Below are 24,535 nucleotides of genomic sequence, written 5' to 3' on the forward strand. Positions count from 1 at the left end.
GTGCTGACAGCTCAGAGCCTGGATCCTGCTTCGGATTCTGTGTCTCCCTCTCTCTCTGACCTTCCCCCACTCTCTCTCTCTCTCTTTCAAAGATCAATAAACATTAAAAAAATTAAAAATTAAAAGCTTTGCTTTCCTACCGGATGGGAGTATCTTGATCGACTTTCTCCGAATCGAACTTCCTGATCTTACAAGTATCACTGAGTTAAAAAATGAACAGCGGTAAGAGGATTTCTAAGATGTCGTCATGCCTTTTTCTCTAACTGCAAGCTGCAGAAGTAGGAAAGGGGTAACTGAAATTCATTCTTAACCGACATTTTCCCGACATCACTAGCACCTCCATGCCGGGTTCAGCGCCGCGCAAATTAATTTCTTTCCCAAACGGTTTGATCAGGACTCAGTTGCGGCAGAGGTTCAGATGTACACGCCAAGGACAACGTCCTGAACTCGGATGAATGACGCTCATTTCTCCTTGGTTTCCCCAGGGCTATTGCTGAAGCTGACGGTGTTGATCCGTTAGTAAACATCCTGTCGAGCAGACGGGACGGAGCCGTCGCCAACGCGGCTACAGTGTTAGCGAACGTGGCAATGCAGGAGCCTCTGCGCACCGGCCTCCAGAGCCACGGTGTCTCGAGCGCCCTCCTGGGCCCGCTGCGTTCCGCGAACACGGTCGTGCAGAGCAAAGCGGCGCTCACCGTGGCCGCAACTGCGTGCGATGTGGAGGCCCGGACAGAGGTGAGAGCTTTTGCTGACCTGGAGTCTCTCATTTTTCCACCCATCGGTGGATTATTCTGAAACACTTTCAAGGGTTCGAACCTACCCATCCTTTATGTCCTTCAAAAGTGGTGCAACCCTTCAGCCATGGACTCTGGGTGATAATAACGCGAAGGTGTATGTTCGCCGGTGGTAACCAATGCCCCAATCCGGTAGGGGACTTGGTAATGGGGAAGCCGCACGAGTGGGGGCGGCGAGTGTGGGAAATCTCCGTCCCGCGGCTCAGTTTTGCTGTGAACCTAAAACTGCTCCACAAAGACCAAAATCTGCTACATCGGGGCAATACTTTGGAAAACAAATCGGCAGTATCTAGGCGCCAGGAAGCATTGTTTATAATATCTACACGACGGGAAACACCAGTTGTCCAGTTTTGAAGAGAATGGTCAAATAAATTTGCGGTATATTCACAAAGCGGAATTTCACATCAGTGAGAATGAATGACCTGTAGTTACAGACAGCAACAGGGATGCATCTCAAGCACAATGCCGAGCAAAATCAAATTGCAAAAGAATACACGTTCCAGATTCTATTTATGTGGCATTCGGAAATATGCAGATCTAAGCAATACGTTGTTTAGGTAAACAGACACATAAGTTAAAACTATAGAGACAAGCTAGAGAATGATTAACCCCCAATGCAAGAAATCCTCCTGGGGGCTCAAGGGAGTGGATGCACTTCAGAGGAGCAAACAGGGGCTCGAGGTCATCTGAATGTGTCATTCCTTAAGCTGAGTGTTAGACAGGTGAGCCTTTACTATGATGCTTTATATCGTACATATGGATTCCACACACTCTTGTGTTTCTTGTATATTTCAAAGTTTTAAAACCTAGAATTTCATTTTTTTACAAGTGGATCGTATTTATTTTTCTCTTGCTTTTCCCATATTTGCTTGTCACCTGGCACTCACTCAAACAGCCTAAGACTTTGTTGCTCTCCTGCCAATAATATAAATAACAACAGCTAACACTTTCTATGCGGTGGGCACCGTGCTCAGCACTTGACAGACATTTAGCCTCCCTCATGACAGGCTGATTCGTAATCCCCATTTTACAGATGTGGAAAGCAAGGCTTAAAGACGTAGTGGGCTCAAAGCAGAGTTCGTAAGTTGGAAGATCAGGGATGCGATCTAGACCCCGAGCTGCTGCACTGTGCTCCCTGCCCAGACAACTAACAAATCTTTTCTCCTCAGTCCCTTAGGTATCTATTCTATCCTGTGTCTTTGTTCCCATTGATTCGGTTCATTTGTATTCATCCATCAAGGCACTAAGATTACCGAATATTTATTTTATGTCTACTGTGTGCCGGGTACTATGCTGGGCTTCGGCAACAGAACGATAAAAGCATATTGGTCACACCTCCATGCGGTCTGCAGAATAGTCCATCCATTTCCTGGAATACCGCAGATCAGTCTACCGCTTCCCCCCCCTCCCCCTGCTCCCGGGCTCCTGCTTCCCACACTGCCTCCAGGCTGATCTTTCAAATTTGTGACCCTCACCACCTCATTGCAAGTCCCCACCGCCCTGGGGGGAAAAGTTCAGCTGCTTCGCGGGATGTGCAAGGCTGTCACTGACCCGCACCTACCCACCTGCGCCTAACGCCTCTTCCCAGGCAGAACTCCATACTCCAGAAATACCATTCCATTTGTAATTCTGTCCATATGCTCTGCTCTCCTAGTTTCACCTCTTTGATTTCTCCCTTTGGAAAACCAGTGTCACTTTTGTCCGCCTGCTAAAATTCTGCTTTTCCCGCAAAACCCATCTCCGCCATCCTGCCTTCCGTGACAGCCCTCGAACCCGGGAGTATCCTCTGCTATTGTTCCCGTTACCCCCATGTATGCTTCCCTTGTCTGTTGCGCATATATGGTTCCTGTGTGAAAGACTATAAGCTCCTCGAGGCTGTGGGGAAGGGAACTGAGAGTTTTTCTTTCCTGTGTCGACGTCATTAACATATATCTGACGCAGAGTGCATGCTTAATAAGCAGTAGTTGAATGAGTGAGGAAACGAATGTAGGAATTCATAAATGAGATCTTTGCCGAAAGAACACACGGACGCAGACCATCGTGTGTTACACTCGGAAGTAAAGATGTTCCGAAGTTTGGCTTGCGTGAGACGCTTCAGGGAAACTTTTCTAAGCCGTGCATGTTGCACGTGCTGAAGTATCATCTCTGAGAGGAAACTACCACTGGACACTGACCGAAAAGGACCGAATCAAGTAGCTCTTCTCCTACAAGGGCTCTCGTCTTCAGATACTGCACACAGAAACTGATAGACTATTCTTTTTCTTTGGTCCTCTAGGCTCAGATAATGCAATATTGCATTTCAGGCAGTAGATAAGAGCTCTGTTGGATCTTTTTTTTTTTTTTTCCCCCTCCTTGGACTAATTCTATACATGAGTAATTACCTTCAGTACCTGAATTTCCTTTTAATACCGTGATTAGTTCTGCCCGATTTTCATTCTATTCTTTTCTTCGTCTCTTTTTCACTCTTTGGAGAAATGACGAAAAGACGCTGTGCAGTGATAACAAAAATTGCTCTTTTTCTAGGGAATTGCTACAACACTGCCCTGGCCACACTGATGGTCTGGTGGTAGTATACGGTGGCCCGCAGTGTATCAGTTCCCCCTGCCCAGCCTTAGGGACCGTGTTAGTTTCCTCTTGCCGCTGTAACCACCACGTTGTGGCTTAAAGTAATATAAACCTATCATCTTACAGTTTACAAAGCCAGAAGCCGAAACCGGGTCTTAAGGGTTAAAATCAAGGTGTTGGCAGGGGCGTGTTCCTTTGGGAGACTCTGGGGGGAAATGTGTCTCCTGGCCCTTTCTAGCTTTTACCATCCACCTCCATCCCTGTGCTGTGGCCCCTTCCTCCGTCTTCAAAGGGTATTTGTCCAATCGCTGCTTCTCCACACCCCCTTTCTTGCCTCCAGGCACCCTCCTCTCCATCCTCTAAAGACCCTTGTAATTAAATTGGGCCCACCTGTTGATCGGGGACAATCTCCCCATCTCAAAATTGTTAGCTTGTCACATCTGCAAAATCCCTTCCAGGGAAGAGGACACCTCTGGGGGACCATCATCCTGCCTCCCCCAGGGCCACGTGAACATTCAGGTTGAGGAGCAGAGTCAATGAAAGTAGAGGGGCGAGATAATAGGCTGTCCGCCCTGTCTCCATCCCACCAAAGATCAGGACGCCCTCCCTCCATGATTTCCCTGGGGGCCTCCTCTTGACCTTGCACAGAAATCTGGGCTCCTGTCTATAAGGTTTTACAGGAGATCTTTCACCCCGGGATGTAAAAATTCCAATTATGCACAGATCCTAAAATGCTCGTACATAGTTAAAATCTCTTCACCACCAAACAAGGCGATTACAGAAACAAACAAACAAAAAACCCCACGAATGTTTATATTGTGTCCTCCCAACGCGTACACTTGCAGTTTCTACTTTCAGTTAAGGAATTCAGGTGGCCTGGAGCCTCTGGTCGAGCTCCTGCGCTCGAAGCATGATGAAGTAAGAAGGCACGCCAGCTGGGCCGTGATGGTCTGCGCGAGCGACGAGCTCACGGCTGTCGAACTTTGCAAGCTCGGGTGAGTGGGGCTGCCTCGAGTTTCTGGCTCAGATGGAGAGCAGAGGAGGAAGGCGGACAGTCTTCAGGCCCAAGGAAGGGCAGGCAGGGCCCTGGGGAGCTGGGCTGGGCACCGCGAGCCTTCCTCCCAGAAAGGACCGCCTGGTGGGAGCAGGATCATCTGGGCTCCTCCCAACCCCTGGAGACCTCCCTCCCCGCCCCCCCTTCGCGACAAAACCATCTTGACTGTCCGTTTTTCATCCTGATAAATACCTCTCTTCCACTCTGCAATCGCGAAACGACACCTCTGCCTGGCTACTTTTTTTTTTTTTTTTTAAGTTTCTTTTTCTGTTTATTTATTTATTTTGAGAGAGGGGGAGACAGAGGATCCCGAGCAGGCTCCTCGCCATCGGTGCAGAGCCTGACGCCAGGCTCGAACTCACCAACCCGTGAGGTCATGACTTAAGAGCAAACCAAGAGTCCGTTTCTTACTGGACTGAGCCGCCCAGGCGCCCCTGTCTCTCCACTTTGGAAGCCAAAATAAAATGCGTGAGCCGTGACCGCCTCAGAATTCTGCGTTTAACCAAACCGACAAACAGGCTTTTTAAGGTTCCACTGACAGGTTTCCCCATTTCTAACCATCTTTATTTATATTTGTATTTATATTTCTGTTTGTATTTATATTTACATTTATATTTATATTTAATATTTTTTTTTAATTTTTTTCAACGTTTATTTATTTTTGGGACAGAGAGAGACAGAGCATGAACGGGGGAGGGGCAGAGAGAGAGGGAGACACAGAATCAGAAACAGGCTCCAGGCTCTGAGCCGTCAGCCCAGAGCCCGACGCGGGGCTCGAACTCACGGACCGCGAGATCGTGACCTGGCTGAAGTCGGACGCTTAACTGACTGCGCCACCCAGGCGCCCCTATTTAATATTTATTTGAAAACATTTTATTTTTTTATTTTTTTTAAACATTAAAAAAAAATTTTTTTTAACGTTTATTTATTTTTGAGACAGAGAGAGACAGAGCATGAACGGGGGAGGGGCAGAGAGAGAGGGAGACACAGAATCGGAAACAGGCTCCAGGCTCTGAGCCATCAGCCCAGAGCCCGACGCGGGGCTCGAACTCACGGACCGTGAGATCATGACCTGAGCTGAAGTCGGACGCTTAACCGACTGAGCCATCCAGCCGCCCCTAAAAAACATTTTATTTTTAAGTAGCCCCCACATCCAGTATGGGGCGTCAAACTTAGGATCCTGAGATCAAGAGTCACCCACTTGACAGACGGAGCCAGCCAGGTGCCCCCCTAACCATCTTTATTTTCGTATGTATATATTGCCTGCTTAGCTGGAGAAATTGGAGCCCGATACTGCTTTTGCTTTAAATGAAGACCTTTCTCCCCCTGCAGAGTATCCTTTTCAACTGTTTGAACATGAGGCACTACATGGCATACGTATTCTCAGAAAGGACTGATTTGTCTTAATAATTCTGTCAACATTACTTTATCCAAAAGGGTGAGATGTCGGGGCGGCCTGGGGGGCTCAGTCGGTTAAGCATCTGACTTCAGCTCAGGTCATGATCTCAAGGTTTGTGTGTTCGAGCCCCACATCGGGCTCTGTGCTGACAGCTCGGAGCCTGGTGCCTGTTTCGGATTCTGTGTCTCCCCCTCGCCCTCTGCCCCTCCCCCACTCATGCTCTGTCCCTCTCTCAAAAAACAAACATTAAAACATAAATAAATAGAAAAAAAGGGTGAGGTGTCTTTAACCTTTCCATCTCAATTCTTCACTCAGGGTCTTAGCTACGGATATACATGGGAATTTAATGTTGGATTGCTTGTTTAGAGCAAATAATGCTCTTTTCTTTTATTGACAGGGCTTTAGATATCCTTGAAGAAGTTAATCTATCAGTAAGTCGAAAAAATAAATTCAGTGAGGCAGCTTATAACAAATTGCTCAACAACAACCTGTCTCTGAAATATAGCCTGACTGGCTACTTGTCATCGAGTAACATAATTAGTGATGGATTCTATGATTACGGTCGGGTAAGTGACAGCACTAATTTGTATTTCAGTATGTGCGATCGTTTCTTTAGTCACGATGCCATTACATTGCAATTTTATAACCACCTAGCAGAATGTGTATTTTTATAGACAGAAACTTGGGAATCAGAGCTTTACTCTTAACTCTGTCTGCTATAAGATTTTGCATTTATGTACAGTTTTACCTAGAATCTGATTACCTGTAGTAGAAATCAGCTTGCTAATGCTACTCTCGAGTTTCAGAGAAAATATAAAAGAAGGAGCACTTTCTGTGTGGGGGTTCTGTTATTTCCAGGGCTCAGCTCAGCGATAAGAATAGAAGTATAAGTGTTTTGCTTTAATTAAAAACAATTTTTTTAACGTTTATTCATTTTTGAGAGAGTTAGAGACACAGAGCATGAGTGGGGGAGGGGCAGAGAGAGAGGGAGACACAGAATCCGAAGCAGGCTCCAGGCTCCCAGCTGTCGGCACAGAGCCCGATGTGGGGCTCGAACACACAAACCTTGAGATCAGGACCTGGGCTGAAGTCAGAGGCTTAACCAACTGAGCCTCTCAGGCACCCCTTGTTTTATTAGTCATAATGTAATTGAAATTAACCAAAGTGTATTACCAGATTTTAAAATGTAATATAGAGGAATGTTATTTAAGCTGCATTTCTGATTCTGATTTTAAAACCAATATACAGTGTAATGCAGTGTGGACGTCCAGAGAAATGGGAAGCTGAAAATTAGAATCTTGAGGACTTTCTGGCATTGCGGCTTAAGTTAGCATCTTCCTTTCTTCTGAAGGCCAACAGCAATGAGGAGAATAGGGGAAATTTTTTAAATCTACAAATCCCATATTAAGCAAACCTAGGAAGCAGATATGATCCACAGACTTCAAAAAAAAAAAAAAAAACCATAAGGGGGTGCCGGGTGGCTCAGGCAGCTGAGCGTTGTCCTCTTGGTTTGTGTTCAGCTCATGCATGATCCCAGGGTCATGGGATTGAGCCCCGCGTCAGGCTCCATGCTGAGTGTGGAGGCTACTTGGATTCTCTCTCTCTCCCCCCCTCCCCGCCCCCCTCTTGCACCTGTGTGTGTGCTGGCACTCTCTTTCTCTCTAAAATTACAAAAAAAAAAAGTAGGAGTTACTGAAATTCCCTGAGATCAAGCAGAAGGGGTGCAGGAGAAAAATGAAAAGGGGAAAAAATAAGCACAGAGAGGGACGAGGGAGCCAGCGGTGGCAGGCCTCAGAAAGCACCATCAGCAATCCATACTGCCTCAGGTGATGGGAGAGCTCAGGGGTGCACAAGCCAAATGTTGTGTTTGCCGGGCAGGTGCAGGACCCGAGCACCTGGGATGAGCAAGGCAGGCAGCGGAAGCCTTCATGGATCAGTGTGGTTCAAAAAGGCAGAGGAGACAGGGCCATGAAGGAATCACATGGCTGAGCCGTATTTGCAAGAAACACTCTGTCGTGCTAACAGTTTTAGAGACATTAAAAATTTTTTTTATTTTATTAAATTTTTTTCAAAGTTTATTTATTTGCAGGGGGGGGAGCAAACAGGGGAGGGCGAGAGAGAAGGGGAGACAGAATCCCATCAGTGCAGAGCCTGAGATGGGGTTTGAACTCACGAACCATGAGATCACGACCTGAACAGAAATCTAGAGTTGGTCGTATTTTATTTTATTTTATTTTATTTATTTTTATTATTTCATTTAATTTTTAATTATTTTAAGTTTATTTATTTTGAGAGACAACACAAGTGGGGTAAGGGCAGAGAGAGAGGGGAGAGAGAGAATCCCAAGCAGGCTCCACGCTGCCTTCACAGAGCCCGATATGGGGCTTGAACTCACAAACCATGGGATCATGACCTGAGCTGAAACCAAGAGCTGGACACTCAACCAACTAAGCCACCCAGGCACCCCTATTTTTAAAGTAATCTTTACAATGTGGGGCTCGAACTCATGCTCCTGAGGTAAAGGGTCACGTGCTTTACCGGCTGAGCCAGGCAGGTGCCCCTAGAGGCATTTTAAATAATGAAAATGGCCAGCTAAAACTAGACTCTTGATCCTCCTTCTGACTTCCCCTAGCACATTATTAGTACAAAGATGCTTTGAGAAAAATGAGGAAATGGGCAGAAAAACCAACAGAGAACACTTACCAGGAAAATGTTGCCATGGATCAGATAAAACTGTGACAAAATGTATTTGCTCACGAGTTTTAAAAAAATTTAATGAAACAATATTTTTTATAAAGGAGAATTCTCTGGGGTGCCTGGGTGGCTCAGTTGGTTGAGCGTCCGACTTCGGCTCAGATCATGATCTCGTGGTTCACGAGTTCGAGCCCCGTGTTGGGCTCTGTGCTGACAGCTCGGAGACTGGAGCCTGTTTCAGATTCTGTGTCTCCCTCTCTCTCTGTCCCTCCTCCGCTCATGCTCTGTCTCTCTCTCTCTCTCTGAAAAATAAATAAACATTCAAAAAAATTTATTTTAAAAATAAAGGAGAATTCTCTGATTCATTCATTCAGTAAATATTAAGTTTCTAATATTGTAGGTTGGAATAGTCAGTGGATAAAAGAGACATATCTCTACTTCCGTGGCACCGGTGAGAGGAAAGAGTCAATAAATAGGAAACATAACAAATAAATAAATTATATCACACGATCAAAATGATCAGAGCATTGGGGGCAAAAATAGATCAGAGGCAAGATAAGGGGGCTCTATAGTGCTGGGGGTTGCTGGGGTTGATGTTCATAATTTTAGAAATCGTGATCAGGTAGGCCTCACAGGGAGGGTCATACTTGAGCAAAAACTACAAGGTGAGGGATTGAGCCATGGAGATGGCTCGGGGAAGAGCTTTCCAGGCAGAAGAAACAGCTTGTACAGAAGCCATAAGATGTAAACATGCTTAGCAGATTTGAGAAACAGCATGGTCAGTATAGAGCTGAATGAACCAAGGAGCACGATAGTGAGGACTAAATCAGAGAGATACAGAGAGACCAGATCATGTTAAGTCTTGTAGACCATTGGAAGGATTTTGGCTTTTACTTTGAATGGAGTGGGAAAACTTGGCAGACAGAGTTCTGGGCACAAAAATGACATGATCTGTCTGATATATATCTGTTTTTGTTTGCTTTCTGAGAGAAAGAGAGAGAGAGAGAGAGAGAGACAGAGCATGAGTGGGGGAGAGGCAGAGAGAGAAGGAGACAGAGAATCGGAAGCAGGCTCCAGGCTCTGAGCCATCAGCACAGAGCTCGATGCGGGGCTCAAACCCCCGAACCATGAGATCATGATGTGGGCCAAGGTCGGCCACTTAACCAACTGAACCACCACGGCGCCCCATGATCTGTCTGATCTTTAAAGGATCCTAAAAAGTGTCTTGGATGAGAGAGGGATCTAATTATAGTATGATTGGAAAAAGACCTCAGAAAATGGTGTGGTCTAACCCGCCTCACCAGGCTGGTGAAATTGCTAATATAGGACTTTGTCTAGCCTATTTTTAGATATCCTCGCAATATTTTTAGTGATCTCTTTAGTAATTAGTTGCTCTGACAGACAACACATTCTCCCAGAGTGATCAGTTCTTAAATTATCTACAGATAAATCCTGGCACCAAACTTTTGCCTCTGAAGGATCTCTGCTTACAAGAACCGAGTGATCAACGTGCTGTACTTTTAGTGAACAGTAAATCATCTGATGTGTGAGTCTCTCGGGGGTGGAAGGATGCAGGGAAGCATAATGGTTTTTGTTTGTCCATCATCACGTGGATATGTAAAGATTCGCAGGATGGCACCTTTTTGTCCCCTGTATTTAGCGTCACCCTGAAAATCAACACTGGTCCGTAAATTTGTAGCCTGACATAGTAAAGACCATGAAATCACCACCAACGTGGTTTTTCCTTTGACTCCCCGTTACCACTCAATTCCAGATGTATTTCTGTAGTCAGTGCCTGTTCCCTTCCCGGTAACATGAAGTTAATTGAAGAAAGTATAAATAGACAGGAGCAAACCGAAGCGAGTTGTGTTTACAGGGCTCCAGAACTGTATGCAGGACTATAATGCTGCCCGGGGCTTTTAAAAAACATAAAATAAGTAGTAAATAATAAAGCTAAAAATGCAAGCTTCAGAATTTTAAAAAATGGTCACGGATACTTATATATATCTATATATTTTATGGGACACATTTTATAAAAATATTTCCTATTCCAGTTCATGAAAACCTTTACAATATTCTTTGTCTTACCTTTATGCATTTATTAGGTCACTGTTAAAAGCTCCAAATATGATTTTCAAAAAACAAAAAAAAAAAACCAACAAAAAATCCCTGTCTTTTGTAGGCAGATCCAATATTGACAAATCAAGTATTTTAACTTGTGTATAATTTCAAATATGTAAAATTTTAGTTCTCCGCCTCCATCTACGGAAGGTAAATCATCAGATGTTGGTTACGGTCGGAGCATTTCTTCTTCGTCTTCCTTTAGAAGAGCAAGCAAAGAAAAGACCAAGTAAGAAAATGGTATTTTGTCTGGACTCAATTCTTCCCTCAATGTGGGAGTAAAAAAAAAAAAAAAAATTTAGGTTTTAGATCTTGGCAACATAATTCTTTTCATCCTTATAGTAATATAATTCCATCATTGCTTAAAATTTTTTTTTTAATGTTTATTTATTTTGAGAGAGAGATAGAGAGAGCAAGCAGGGGAGGGGCCGAGAGAGGGAGACAGAGAATCCCAAGCAGGCTTGCACTGTCAGCGCAGAGCCAGGTGCAGGGCTCGAACTCACGAACTGTGAGCCAGGCTCACGACCTGAGCCGAAATCAAGAGTCGGATGCCTAACCGACTGAGCCACCCAGGTGCCCCTCGTAATTGCTTTTGCAAATTGCCACGGAAAACATCTCTGGAAAAGTAGCTAGTGAGACTGGCTTTACGTCCTGTGTGCCATGAACATACACTGAGCTCTGGACCACGGGACACAGTGGCCGTGGGCAGGCTTTGTGTTACTATTTGTAGATGGAAGAGTGCCTCGTGCCCTGCTTCACCCCTGCCTTGACGGGAAAGGAATCGCGGCATGTCACGGCAGTGACAAATGCCTTCTAACTTATGAGACGCCTTGCACATGTAATGTTTTCTTATTTTTCATGTGACTGAAATCGATCATGAGTTTTTTCGTACAATCAGAAAAAAATAGTTATCATTTTAGTACCGGATTTGGATCTCCCACAGAAGAGAAATCCGAGCCTCCTTCTGGACGAACTACTGCTCTTAGCAAAGGCACCACAAAAGAAAGAGGATCAAGGTAGGGGATGTGTGATTACGCTCTCTTCCTAATTGTGATCATGTCAGGCTTTGACTCCCCAGCAGAGTTGGGGAATGGAAGGGGTGGCTTTTAAATAGGAAGCTTTGCTTCTGGAATCGGCATGTTGTGCGAAGCGAGACTCAGGAGCTGTTATTAAAAACTAACTTCCTTCGTTTTTGTCTCTTGCGACCTCTTTAAAACTTAACCGGAGGGAATTTCTTCTTCTGCCTCTGGGAGAGAACTCGGGTCACTTTGATCACTATACAGTCCTACAGGCACTTTAATTCAAAAACGACCACAGAAACAGCAGTCCTAGTGACTCATTTACAAGTCCAGCCCGGCGTAGAGATCGATGTAAAATGAACCCTGTGCCCTCCCCCGCGGCTGCCTTTGTGGGTGGTGAGCCACACACGCTAGCGTGTGGTTCTCTCTCCCTCTCTCTCTCTCCGTCTTCCTCTCTCTCTCTGCCTTATGCCTCCACCTCCCCTCCCCATCCAGCTCACCCAGAGAAACCTCTGACCCTTCAGGAGGCAGCGAGAGGGGGGAGAGGGACATTGGATCAAGTGTTTACATGATGGAACGATTACAGTGTGGTTTCATGCTTTTTAGGCCTGGCATGTTTTAAACATGCTTTCTGTATGTGTACGTATTTTTAAACATATTATTTCTCTAATGAGCACTTTCCTGGATTCCTCAAAAACCCACGTGGACCTCTTGCCACGCTCCGTGACCCTTTAATTATTGTTGACTTAAGCCCTTCAGAACCACTGTGGTATTGGAGGCCATCTAGCACACATGTCCAGCATCCGCTTTCTAAACGGGGACTGCCCCCGAAGGTCTCCCAAGGTGCAGACAGCGGTTTGCTCTCTTCCTCAGACCTCAGAGCTGTTTATTTTCTGTTTCGGACTTCATTCTCTACTGTGAGTCTCCGTGGCGCATTCTTCTCATCGCTGCTTCTAATCTGCGCCTGTCGTTCTAGGCCTGATACTTTTTGCCCTTCCCTCTCCTCCCCTCCCTTTTTTCCCCCTCCCTTTTCTTCCCGGCTTTCCTTTCCTCCTTAGGCTTCTCAGCCTCACCTCTACTGCACAGGCAGCTCCTTGAGGACAAGAACATAGGCTGATTGGAGTATTTCCCTTTTCATCCCCAGTGTTTAGCCTAGCGCTTGGTTGGCACTCATAGGCCTCCGTGTTTATTCAAGAGAACAGAAATCTGAAATTGACAGGAAAGGGTTATTTTTGACAAGGTCCACCCGCCTAAGCCGTGTGTCTTGAACAAATTGGGTACCTTCTCTTTGCCCGAGTCCCCTCATCGGTGAAAGGGGCGTAACCTAGGCTGTTGTGACGATTAAATAAGTTAGCACATGAACAGTCCATAGAGCAGTGCCTGGCACAAAGTAAACACTCAACAAATGCTAGTACTGTTGTGCGAAACAGTTACAAGGAGCCCAAATCCACTCAACCCTTGCAGGGACCCTGGGAGGAATCTCCAGGGTCCAATGTGGGAAATGCAGCCATCCCCAAAACGACAGGAGCTGGGATGAAGTCCATAACTGTAGGGTCTCTCTGGCTTTCTCCCTCTCTTTCTCTCTCTCCCTCTCTCCACGTGCGTGGTATCTTATTTACAGACCCTTTGTTATCCTCCTTGACCCTCTGTTGGTTATTGCCTCACCCATAACTGTAGCGTATGGGACTTTGGTTTGCCATGGGACAGACCTGGCTCCGGTTCCAAGCAAACTTTCCGTTCTAAAGCCCAACAACTATGAGGTGCAAATTTGTAAGAGGGACCACCTCTTCAGTGGCCAAAGCATTGGCTGGCTTTGGGGCAGGTGTCTCCCTTTGGTCTACCCAGCCATGGCCCTAGGGAAAAATCGGCTTTCTGCCCCCTTGATCGGGGAGGGTAGGCACTTGTCTGATGAGTGACTGTTATGCGTATACTGTACCTATCATCATCAATCAAAGTGTATCTTCCCTCTGATATCTCTGATATCACATCAGCTTAAATCTTTGCTGATTCTGCTGTTCTTGGCTCTTTCGCACTATCTTATTTTTCTTACAGCCTGTCTGGTTCTTTTTTTTATTAATTAAAAAAATTTTTTTTTTTTTTTAAATAAAGCTACCATTGACATTTATGTGCCCCTTTCCTGAGTCCTGGCTTCTCTATCCTGCTGGCTTGGAAACAGTGAGTTTCTAACGAAACTCATTGTTCCCCCAACTCCCAAACCTCCTTCTCCTCCTCTGTTCCTAATGCTGATGAATGTTACCTCCCATGCAATTGCTCAAGCTTTGGCATCATCTTAAAATCCTTCTTCTCCTTACTCCCCTTCACTGAATGAGCCTCAACCCTATGCACTCGATGTCTTCAGTGCCTCTTAAGTCATTGTTTCCCTTCAGTTTCACCTTTACCTCCCCTCTTCAGGCCTTTGTATTATATCTCAGCACACTAACCCCCTTATTGTAAGATCCTCCTGCATTTTATTTAGCCCTCCAGAAACCCATCCTCCATGCGACCACCCCCCCCCCCACCGAATTAACTTCCCAAAGTGAAAGGCTGATCATATTACTCTGCCCAAAACAACGATTTCCTATCATCCTCCAGATGAAGTCCAAACAGCAATTGTGTAGGCATGGCAAATGCCTGAAAAAAATAAAAATGAAAAATAATAACCAAAAAAAATTTATAGATTAAATACTCACAAATTCTTTCAAATATTGAAGGCTTGTTGTTGAAAGGAATAGCGGTTTGACTCCCTGGCAATATGCCCCGGGGAGAATAAGTATAAACAAGTGAGGATCATTATTTCTTCTCACACCATTTCCGGTCTCCTCCTTGCCTCTGCATACTCTTGCCTCTTACTCCCCACTGAGAGATAAGCCCTGACGTGCTCCTAACATTCAGACAGGTTGTTAGCATACAGGAGAACATACATTTGCATTCGGTCAACACTGGTCCTTGGTTTTCTCATCTCTAAAATGGAAGTGATGATTCCTTCCTCGCAGAGGTGCTGTAAGAGTAAGTGAAAGTGTTTGTCGAGTGCCTAAACCATTGCCTGGCATACTTAAGTGACCCATATACGTCCAGTCCCTTTCCCCTCCTTATTCCTGGGTCCACTGGGGGGATAGATTGGTTGTAATCGTGTTGCCCTGTTGTCTATCTTTTGGTAAGCCCTTCTTGTCTTGTTCCTATGAGAACTTTGGACCCCTGACGATAGAGTGACACATTTTAACTCTACCCATCTGATAATGTCGTAGAGAATGTGCGATGTTAACAAAAAGTTACTGAGAGGTACTGTCGAAAATGACGAGACATCTAGAACCACAAAGTGGCCAAAGTCTTGAAAGGAAGAGAGGGGACAGGAAAGAGGCAAACCAGTTATGTGTGTGGTGGCCCAATACAGACAAGGGAAGTATGATTTGTCTCTTTCTCCTCATGAATATTATTATCACCATGTACCATGTAAATTAAAATCCTTAAGCGGCAGTCTCTCGCTGGGTGACTAGCAACTATATTGTTCTGTGCAAAGCGTTCAGCTGTTCCCTCCTTCACGGCAAAACACTCATAGGAGACATGATTGGTTTCGCCTTTATCCAGCCTCCATCTTGATACTTTCCTAGCCTTCACTGAATCCGACCAACCTAATATGCCCTCTAAAGCTTTTCTTTATAAAGACCATTCCCCTCACAATAAACAGTTACTATACCTATTTGTGAGTGTATCAGAAGTTCTATCTGTAGCATATTTTTGTATTCAGACCAGATTTCATAAATATTTAAGTTGATTGCACATGAGTTTATTATACACACTTAAAAGTTTATTGCTTTCCTGTCTCTATTTTGTTTCCTTCCAGTCTGTTCATCTCTGGAGTCTTTTAGAAATTTACAACATATACTTAAACATTTCTGCCGCTCAATCTTGATCCTCATCATAACGACTTCCTAAAACATTGTTATTTTTTGAAGAATTTCCCTCAACCGCTTTTTTTTTTAACCTTCGCTTAGCCGTTTTTTCCCCCTTCCTCCCAAATCTTGACTAACTGCAAAAATCTTTCAGAAATAGATATTGTTTCTTAATCACATTTAACATCTTAATCACGTTTAAATACCTTCTCACCTTCTTTTCTTGAGTTTTTTCATTCGTTCAGCAAATAGTTATCGTATTAGGTATCAGGAGTTGTTCCCACGTTAGAGATACAGCAGTGAACATAAACCTTTGTTTTCATAGAACTTACATCCTACTGGGGACACTGACAAATAAGAAAATAAACCACACACACGCACACACACACGTATGCACACATACATCCTTCTAAACCCGGAATACATTGTGTGTCCACTTTATACAATACTCTCTCCTCATCTTTTTGGAATAGACTGGGGGGAACAGGACACCCAACTGGGATAGATTTCTGGAACATCTCGAATTTCTTATTTTTACCACTCATGTGGAGTTTATCGAATACTACCTGGTATTGTGATAATTTTTCATAGACCAAAATCTTCCTGCCTAAATTGAAACCCCACGTGGGCCAGCTTCATGACTTCCATTTCTCCCAGCAGCCTTGCCTTATAACTTCTATGTCCAAATAGTTGATGGAATCAAAAAGGAGCAAGTGATTAAACTTCGAAAATGTCAGTACACAGTTTGGAGCCAGACAAATGTCTCTTTCTGTTTAGCTACCTGCCTTCTCATCCACCGATGAACATAGAAAATATCCTTATTGTCTTGGATTCCCACAGTAACTCTCTGTTTTCTGAGGTAGTTTTGCTGAAGTCTTGGTAAGAAAGGTAAAAGTTCCGCTATCTTTAATCGCAAACTGGTGTTCTTTCTGAGGGTTAATTTTACGAGAGTTAATTTTGTAATTTCTTAGCACTTGTCTCCATAGTGATTTAGAAATGGAATTCATTTGGGGTACCTGGGTGGCTCAGTCGGTTAAGCATCTGACTTCAGCTCAGGGCATGATCTCATGGTTCATGATCTTACGGTTCGTAGGTTTGAGCCCCACATCAGGCTCACTGCTGTCAGTGCAGAGCCCAGAGCCTGCTTCAGACTCTGTCTCCCTCTCTCTCTCTGCCCCTCCCCTGCTTGCGCTCTGTCTCTCTCTGTCTCTCAAAAATAAATAAATGTTTAAAAAAAAAAAAGAAGAAGAAGAAGAAATAAAATCCATTTAAGTATTGAAGCCCTTATTGACATACCCAGGCAGGCTTCATGGGAAAGAGGTCCAAATGAAGTACTTCTGTTTGTAGCAGCAGAAACTACAGTTCAGAGGCTCCTGTAAATTATCCCTTTTAATCACTCAATAGGATTGCCCTCCATGATGTGCTAAGTCCTGCGTGCTGGCTCTCGTCTGCTACGTACCAAATGATTCTCCTCTCGCACCTCAGCACACTCAGAAATACACCTGCTTTGTGTTATAGGTGCTCTGAGTCAAGCTGTCCAATCTTATAAAGCTACCCTGTAACTTTAGGAGCAGGTAAATCTAAATATGCTTTTCACCATTCTAATTGACCTTTCTCGTGGTGGCTCCCAATTTACTAAAATCTTACTATGTATGTGAAGATGTTCTATTTATTTGTCTTGCAAAAAAAGAAATGTGTTCAAAAATTTTTAAGTGTTATTTGTTTTTGAGAGAGAGATAGTGCAAGCGTGAGAAGGGCAGAGAGAGAGAGAGAGAGAGAGAGACAGAATCTGCAGCAGACTCCAGGCTCTGAGCTCTCAGCACAGAGCTGGACGTGGGGCTCAAACCCACAAACCATGAGATCATGACCTGAGCCAAAGTCCAACGCTTAACCAATTGAACCACCCAGGCGCCCCAAGAAAGGTATTCGGATGATAGAGCTGGAAATATTAATTTTTGCTTAGAAATTTTATCATAATATATGGGGAGTACATTTTAGACCCTACTTAGCTGCAGTAAATAGAATATTGAATTAAAAAATACAAAACGTTGGGTATTTGTGGTGATTATAGAGTTTTGTGTAATGCTCCAAAAGCAATTAATAAGATTATTTTTTGTATTTCTTCCTCCAAATGAATTAAAGAGAAAACCCACATGGCCTTTGGTTGACCCCCCCCCCCCCAATCCTGTACTTCGAGAAATATTTAAAGATAATTCCTGCTTCTAATTTACTGCTAGTGGAACAAAATGCAAAATAGTTGCAAAGACACAATTTAGGAGATTCACCTGGCCGGGCCCCATTTTCTTAGCTAGGGGATGGGTGTGTGTCTGTGTGTGTCTATATATAATATATGATATATGATATGTGATATGTGATGTGATATGTAATACATAATATGTAATATATAATATGTAATACATAATATGTAATATATTTTCTATATATAATGTTATATAATATATGTTATATATAATATATGTTATATATAATATAATATAATATAATATAATATAATATAATATAATATAATATAATATAATATAATTATGGCTAAGGTTTATTTTAGTAAAAGATACAATTCAGGAACAGCAGGAAAAAAATAGACGTAAGCAAAGGCTATAGAAGTTCACATGGAGGTTTCCTCGTCCCCCCCTCCAGTTCTGCTAGCATAACAAGGGCTGCAATTTTCTCGTGAGATAGCTCCACCCGAGGAAGTGCACCTGAATCGTGGGATCTGAATTCATATCGGGAAATTCCAATTTGAATGACGGTGCATTTCTCGGAGGCCACAAGGAAGTGGCACAAAGTGTCTCAACTGCCAAAGGCATCAACCACGTGATCTCTCTCGGGCGAAACTATCCTTTAACAATGAAGAGGGGGAGGTAAAGACATTCCCCAGTGAAGGAACACAAAGAATTACGTTTCAAAAACTGGTTAACAGCCCCCAGGACAATAAGCTGTGACCGCTGGCAATGCCTTTGCCACTGACAGGAACCATTTGCATCTCTGCTACACACGTTAACTAGCAAATTCTCTCGGGTTGAAACTATTAATTAAGAGTAGATTTTAATTAAGCAGTATCTTTACTGTTTATTAAGTACATTTCAGTTTTCGTAAGTGCAGAACTAAGTACATTTCTTTAGATAAACTTCAGGTAAGTCTTCACCCCTGCATGACATGGAAATTCTGTGCTATCCGTATTTTGGTTTGCTTTTTTCCATGTTTTGGGTAATTTTTAAAAAAAAATTTTTTAAAGTTTATTTACTTTTGAGAGAGAGACACACACACGGGAGTGTGAACAGGGGAGGGGCGGAGAGAGAGAGGGAGACATAGAATCCAAAGCAGGCTCCAGGCTCTGAGCTGTCAGCACAGAATCCTACGTGGGGCTCGAACTCACAAACCGTGAGATCTTGACCTGAGCCGAAGTCGGACGCTCAAGAGATGATGTAAGACTGGCTTCGACTCCCTGAGGAAGCAACCTATTTTCTCCCAATTCAATAAATGCTTCTTGCATACCTACTGTGCACCAGACATCTTGCTAAGCAATTATACGGAAGACCAACGTACGATTTTCGTATGTACCAATCAGGCAGTGTTACCTTGAAAGTTAATTTCTCCTGCATAATGTAGAGGCTATAAAACTCCATCCCTGTCATCGAAAATTTGAAAACGGCATATGATGTGGTCATTGAGGTTTAAAATAATCTATTTCTGTGGGGCTCTTTAGATTACTCAGAGCCCAGTTGGTGTGGTTCATTTTGTGACGTTGATTGCTGCTGTGTACTCTCAAAGGAAAGGCCGAGGGAGAAAAGAGGAGGAAAAAGTGAAGGAGGAAGAAGAGGTTTCGACGTTACCAAAATTGATGGGAGAAGGAAGCCCCGAGAAAGAATGGTATCCTCCCTTCGATCCTGACTTCCATGTTTACGTGTATGAAGTGACCAAATCAATATTTCCCATAACCAATATTAAGGAACAGATTGAGGTCCTTGCAAGGTAAGTCAGTTGTCTCTGTCTATGCATGCACATTTTCAGTTTCTGAGAAAAAGTTTCTGATGTTAGCGGTTTGCATTTTTTAGCCAGTTTTCAGGTGACTCCGTCATAATAACTGCACCCCACCCCTGACTCTGAAGCAGAAACACAATCAATTGAAAAAACGCTCCATTTCTATTTTACGTCCTATTTCCACCAAGAATCAGAGCTAGGAGCTGGAAATTGCTTCAAGAAAAATGCCTTTGCTTTTGTCATTTTCTCCAGCGAAACCACTAAAGCCATCCTTCAATGTGATCCTAAGGAATGAATCAAGTGTGAAAATTAAATGACTCCGTAGGTAGATGGGGTGCTCACAATTTAAAGGAATCGTATTGTGAATTATTTGTAGACTCAAAAATTATGTTCTAATACAAACAACCATCACTGATTTTTATGTCCTATGTCTGATATTTTGCACTGCACGTTGCTCTAACGTGGGGGTGTGAGTGTTCTGAGGGATGGCTATTTGGGCAGGCTCAACACCCTGCAGACGCCAGTGAGGCTGCCTTCTTTTCCTTAAAAAAATTTTTTTTTAATGTTCATTTATTTTTGAGAGAAAGAGAGACACACAGCAGGAGCGGGGAGGGGGCAGAGATCAAGGGAGACACAGAATCCGAGGCAGGCTCCAGGCTCCGAGCTGTCAGCACAGAGCCTGACGCTGGGCTCGAACTCATGAACTGTGAGATCGTGACCTGAGCCGAAGTCGGACGCCCAACCGACTGAGCCACCCAGGCGCCCCCGATCCCGCCTTCTTAATTGGAGCATTTAGTGTGAGTCCGCTAAGAGAAACCTGAGAACTTGACGTGGTAGCTGTGAGGGGTTAGGATTCAATTCAAGTGGAGGGTGGCCTTCGCCACTGGCACCAAGAAGGAGCAGGTGAGTTAGGTGAGCAGGTGGATCCTGCAACAGCTGGGGCCTCCGCGGGAGCTTGTACCCTCTCCAAGTTGAAGTGCACTGCACTCATCAAACCTGGATGTGACAACCGCAAGAAACAACAGCCGCCAGATCATTGACTTCTCGCCAGCCAGAACCGGAAGAGAACATTTTTGGCTGCTGGCGTTTTTTCGGGTGTCCTTGAGAAGTGATGACTCAAGCAGAACTCTGATCTAGCTCATTTCAGCATTTGCCAAACGCCCTCGTGCTTTGTTCCTATCGGGAGTACTTTTCATCACTCCCAAATAATTGTGGGTTTTTCGTTGTGTTTTTTTTTTTTTTAAAACCTGAGCCCGCACCAAGACGGGGATGCTGAGATTTGCCCCCAAGCTGTTGGTCCCCAGCATTGATCACGGTCTGCCTGGCTGGGTCGTGCGACAGCTTTCTCCCCCACCTTTCCTCCTGTTTTCGGCCGTTGTTCTTCCTCGCTTGGTTCTCTGCACAGCAAGACGAAAGTTTTTCTTAAAATGTGCAACTCTGCCTCTACTCCAAGATGCGGTATAGCCTTAGTTGACAGAGGATTTTTGTAGATGTGTTTACTGACCTCTTCAGGGAGAGCCTCCAATGAGGAGAAACCCCCGGGCACATCCATTCCAACTCCTCACCCAACTTATTTTGCCTTCTGCCTTCTTCCTCTCTTCCTCTCACTTGAGTGTTACCTAAACGCCATCTTTCTCTAAATCAAAAAAAAATTTAATCAAATATATCTATATTTTTAAGGTTATGTTTTTATTTTGAGAGAGAGCGAGAGAGAGCCCCACCAGGGCAGGGGTAGAGAGAGCGGGGGAGAGAGAGACAGAATCCCAAGCAGGCTCTGCGCTGTCAGTGCTCAGAGCCCAATGCAGGGCTCAAACCCATGACCTGAGCAGAAAACCAAGAGTCAGACGCTTGACCGGCTGAGCCACCCAGGCGCCCCCCAAAATAATAAAATTTAACAGGGAAAAATTAGAAAACTTGAAAATATTTGGGAATCCAAAGGAAAAAATTCCAATGTGTGCATGTTATCTCTAAGTTCAAATTCGTTAAAAGAAGGACCGTGTATGTTAGCACGATGCCTTGGATTTCAGATTGAAGCATTTGTGAGTATTTTGTCAAGGGCAAGGTAAAGCTTTAAAACTGTGTTGATAGGAACTTTGTGTGATATGATTTGTTTCTTGTTATAAATACTGCGAAGATTAGCATTCATTTCTTCCTTTGTGTTGAATGAAATTGTGAGAGTTTCAGTCTCTACATGATAGTTTGAATACAGTGAGCCTAATGTTAACCCACTTATAGTAAGTTTAAAAAGTAAAGCAAATAAGAAAGCCAGAGGAAATGCAGCTTTTACACATACAACTGTATGTAGAGTTACACCCAAAGCATCTAAAATGGGATATGAAACTCGATTGATTTGATCTCAATGTCATTGACACAGGTACGTGGCAGAAAAAATGGGTGGTAAAATGTCAAAGGAGAAACTCCATAATTTCAGCTGGGAACTCCATATCAGTGAACTAAAATTTCAACTTAAATCCAATGTTGTGCCAATTGGACAGATCAAAAAAGGAATCTTCTATCATCGAGCGTTGCTTTTCAAGGTATTTGAGATATTTTGCCTCATTTGCCTTTAGATAAAAATGTTTGTCTTTCTCATAATAGTGTGAGCCACTTGCTAACATTTAACTGGCTAATATTAATCCTGCCACCTAGATTTACTTATTTGTGTGTGTGTGTATACACACACTTATTTTTGTGTGTGTACACGCACACACACACACACACACACGCACGCACACACGCGTATATATTTGTCAGACTACCGGAAGCATATTCATTCAATATTTATCATACACCTACTACAGGTCAAGGGCTCTTCTAAGGTCTGGGAATATGGATCTCCTAAAGCGATAGCCCCTGCATACACACAAGGGCTAGACTTGTGGGTTCTCAGGTGATGTCAGGGAACGTTTCAGGGGAGGAAGTGACGTGTAGCCTGAGTATTAGAGAATACGTAGGATTTCATCGGGTAAAGAAGGAAGACAAGAACATTCTAAACAAAGCAAACATTTTATACAAGATGACAGGAATGAGAGTCCATGGTCGACTTGAGGAATGTAGCATAGTTTGTCTGGAAAAAGGAAAGAGGACGGGTCAGATGCAGCTAAAGGGCCAGAGTATAAAGCTCCATGTGAGTTTGCACTTGATCTAAAATCTATGAGTGGCCACTGAAAGTTGTTAAGGGGAGAGCATGATTTAAAAAATACTTATATAGGGGCACCTGGGTGGCTTGGTCGGTTAAGCGTCCGACTTCCGCTCAGGTCATGATCTCACGGTCCGTGAGTTCCAGCCCCGCTTCGGGCTCTGTGCTGACCGCTCAGAGCCTGGAGCCTGTTTCAGATTCTGTGTCTCCCTCTCTCTCTGCCCCTCCCCTGTTCATGCTCTGTCTCTCTCCGTCTCAAAAATAAATAAACGTTAAAATTTTTTTTTAAATCAATCAATCAATAAAAAATACATATATGTGTATATATATGTATGTATATGTATATATTTCAAGTTTATTTATTTTTAGAGAGAATGAGCAAGTGGAGGTGGGGGGAGCAGAGAGAGAGAGGGAGAGAGAGAGAATCCCAAGCAGTCTCCACACTGTCAGTGCAGAGCCGGATGCGGGGCTTGAACCCACGAACCATGAGAACGTGACCTGAGCCAAAGTCACTTAACCAACTGAACCACCCAGGTACCCCGCAGTAACGTGATTCTGAAAGACCATTCGGGCGGCCGAATGGGGAATGAATTAGAGCAGGGGCAGGACTAGAGACAGGAGGACCAGTTGGAAGGTCAGTGGAGCAAGAAATACAGGTGACCTCTCCTAAAGCCATAGCCATAGCCATGGCCGTGAGGATGTGAAAGGAGTTGTGAACTTACAGAGAGATTTAAGAGCTAAATGGAAAGCCATTGGTGTCTCCCTAGGTGCGGTGTGAGGGACTGCATGAAAAGAACAAGAAGATTTTCAGGCTCTGGGCGGGGCAACTGTTAATGTTGGCATCGTTCACTGAGGGGGACACGAGAGAAGGGTCAGGTTCAAGAAAGAGGGGGTAATATTTTTCCCTCCATTGTATCAAGCGTCTGGAATATAATAAGAGCTGCAAAAATGGTTTCTGAACCGGAGACTGAATGTATACAATTCCTACCTCCTCCCAAATACCTACAAACCTCTTTACATCCATGTGTATCTTGCCTCCAGTTCCAAGCTAATTCTATATATAATTGGAGTGCCAACTTTCCCTAGTTTCTTTTTTTCCTTAAGTTTTATTTATTTTGAGAGAGAGAGAGAGCGAGGGAGAGCGTGTGAGGGAGGGGCAGAGAGAATGGGAGAGGGAGAACCCAAGCGGGCTCCACTCCATCAATGTAGAGCCCAACTCGGGGCTTGAACCCACAAACTGTGAGATCATGACCCAAGCCAAAACCGAGAGAGAACGGGACACTTAACCAACAGAGCTCCCCTTGTGCTCCCCAATCTTCCTTATTTTCTTGGATTTCTTGCTCTAGCAAATTCTTCTCTTCTGCCTTAAATCTCTTTCTCTCTCTGTTTCTCCTTTAAAATCTAAACTTAAGTCTACAATATTTAAAGAGGAAATATAAATCTTTTCTCGTAATAACTACAACTATTCCTGTAGCTCCTATCATCATGACCACCATCATTTTGAGCTGCGTGACAGACACTTGATTAATGCAATTGTGAAAACTCTCAAAAATACCAAAAGTCGAAATTACTATCCTTGTTTGAAAGACAAGAAAACTGAACTGAGAGAGGGGATTTACCCAAGGTCAGCGAGAGGCACAGCTCAACTCTGAACCCGTGTCTATCTGAATCAAACCTACCATATTTTTTCTATCTAGATAATTCTCAGTCTTGGTCAAAATTCAGAGTCATCTCGGTACCTTGTCCCTCTTTGGCTCACCTCATTCTTCTCCTTCAGGCCACTGCGGTCTCTCGCCTTGCCTCCCTCTCAGGAAGAACCACAGGAATCTATTGTCTGTCTTACTTGGGATGCCAAAGA

General features: G+C 44.0%; 1 protein-coding gene across 16 annotated transcripts in view; it reads left to right on the forward strand.

Moving 5' to 3' along the window:
* The window catches only part of ARMC3 (armadillo repeat containing 3), a 99,187-nt gene that overhangs the window by 70,363 nt on the left and 4,289 nt on the right, over positions 1-24,535 (forward strand). For 7 of the 16 annotated variants that reach the window (XM_027073619.2, XM_027073620.2, XM_027073621.2 and 4 more), the window contains 8 exons: positions 486-735; positions 4,218-4,354; positions 6,210-6,378; positions 9,952-10,052; positions 10,755-10,856; positions 11,536-11,643; positions 19,329-19,529; positions 21,913-22,075. In XM_027073619.2, the coding sequence (XP_026929420.1) occupies positions 486-735; positions 4,218-4,354; positions 6,210-6,378; positions 9,952-10,052; positions 10,755-10,856; positions 11,536-11,643; positions 19,329-19,529; positions 21,913-22,075 (1,231 nt within the window). Of the gene's footprint in view, positions 1-485; positions 736-4,217; positions 4,355-6,209; positions 6,379-9,951; positions 10,053-10,754; positions 10,857-11,535; positions 11,644-16,940; positions 17,111-19,263; positions 19,530-19,612; positions 20,057-21,912; positions 22,076-24,535 lie in introns of those variants that run through there. The other 9 variants (XM_053225383.1, XM_053225387.1, XM_053225388.1 and 6 more) reach the window with 9 other exon arrangements.

This window comes from Acinonyx jubatus, chromosome B4 (assembly GCF_027475565.1).
Source record: "Acinonyx jubatus isolate Ajub_Pintada_27869175 chromosome B4, VMU_Ajub_asm_v1.0, whole genome shotgun sequence".
NCBI lineage: Eukaryota > Metazoa > Chordata > Mammalia > Carnivora > Felidae > Acinonyx > Acinonyx jubatus.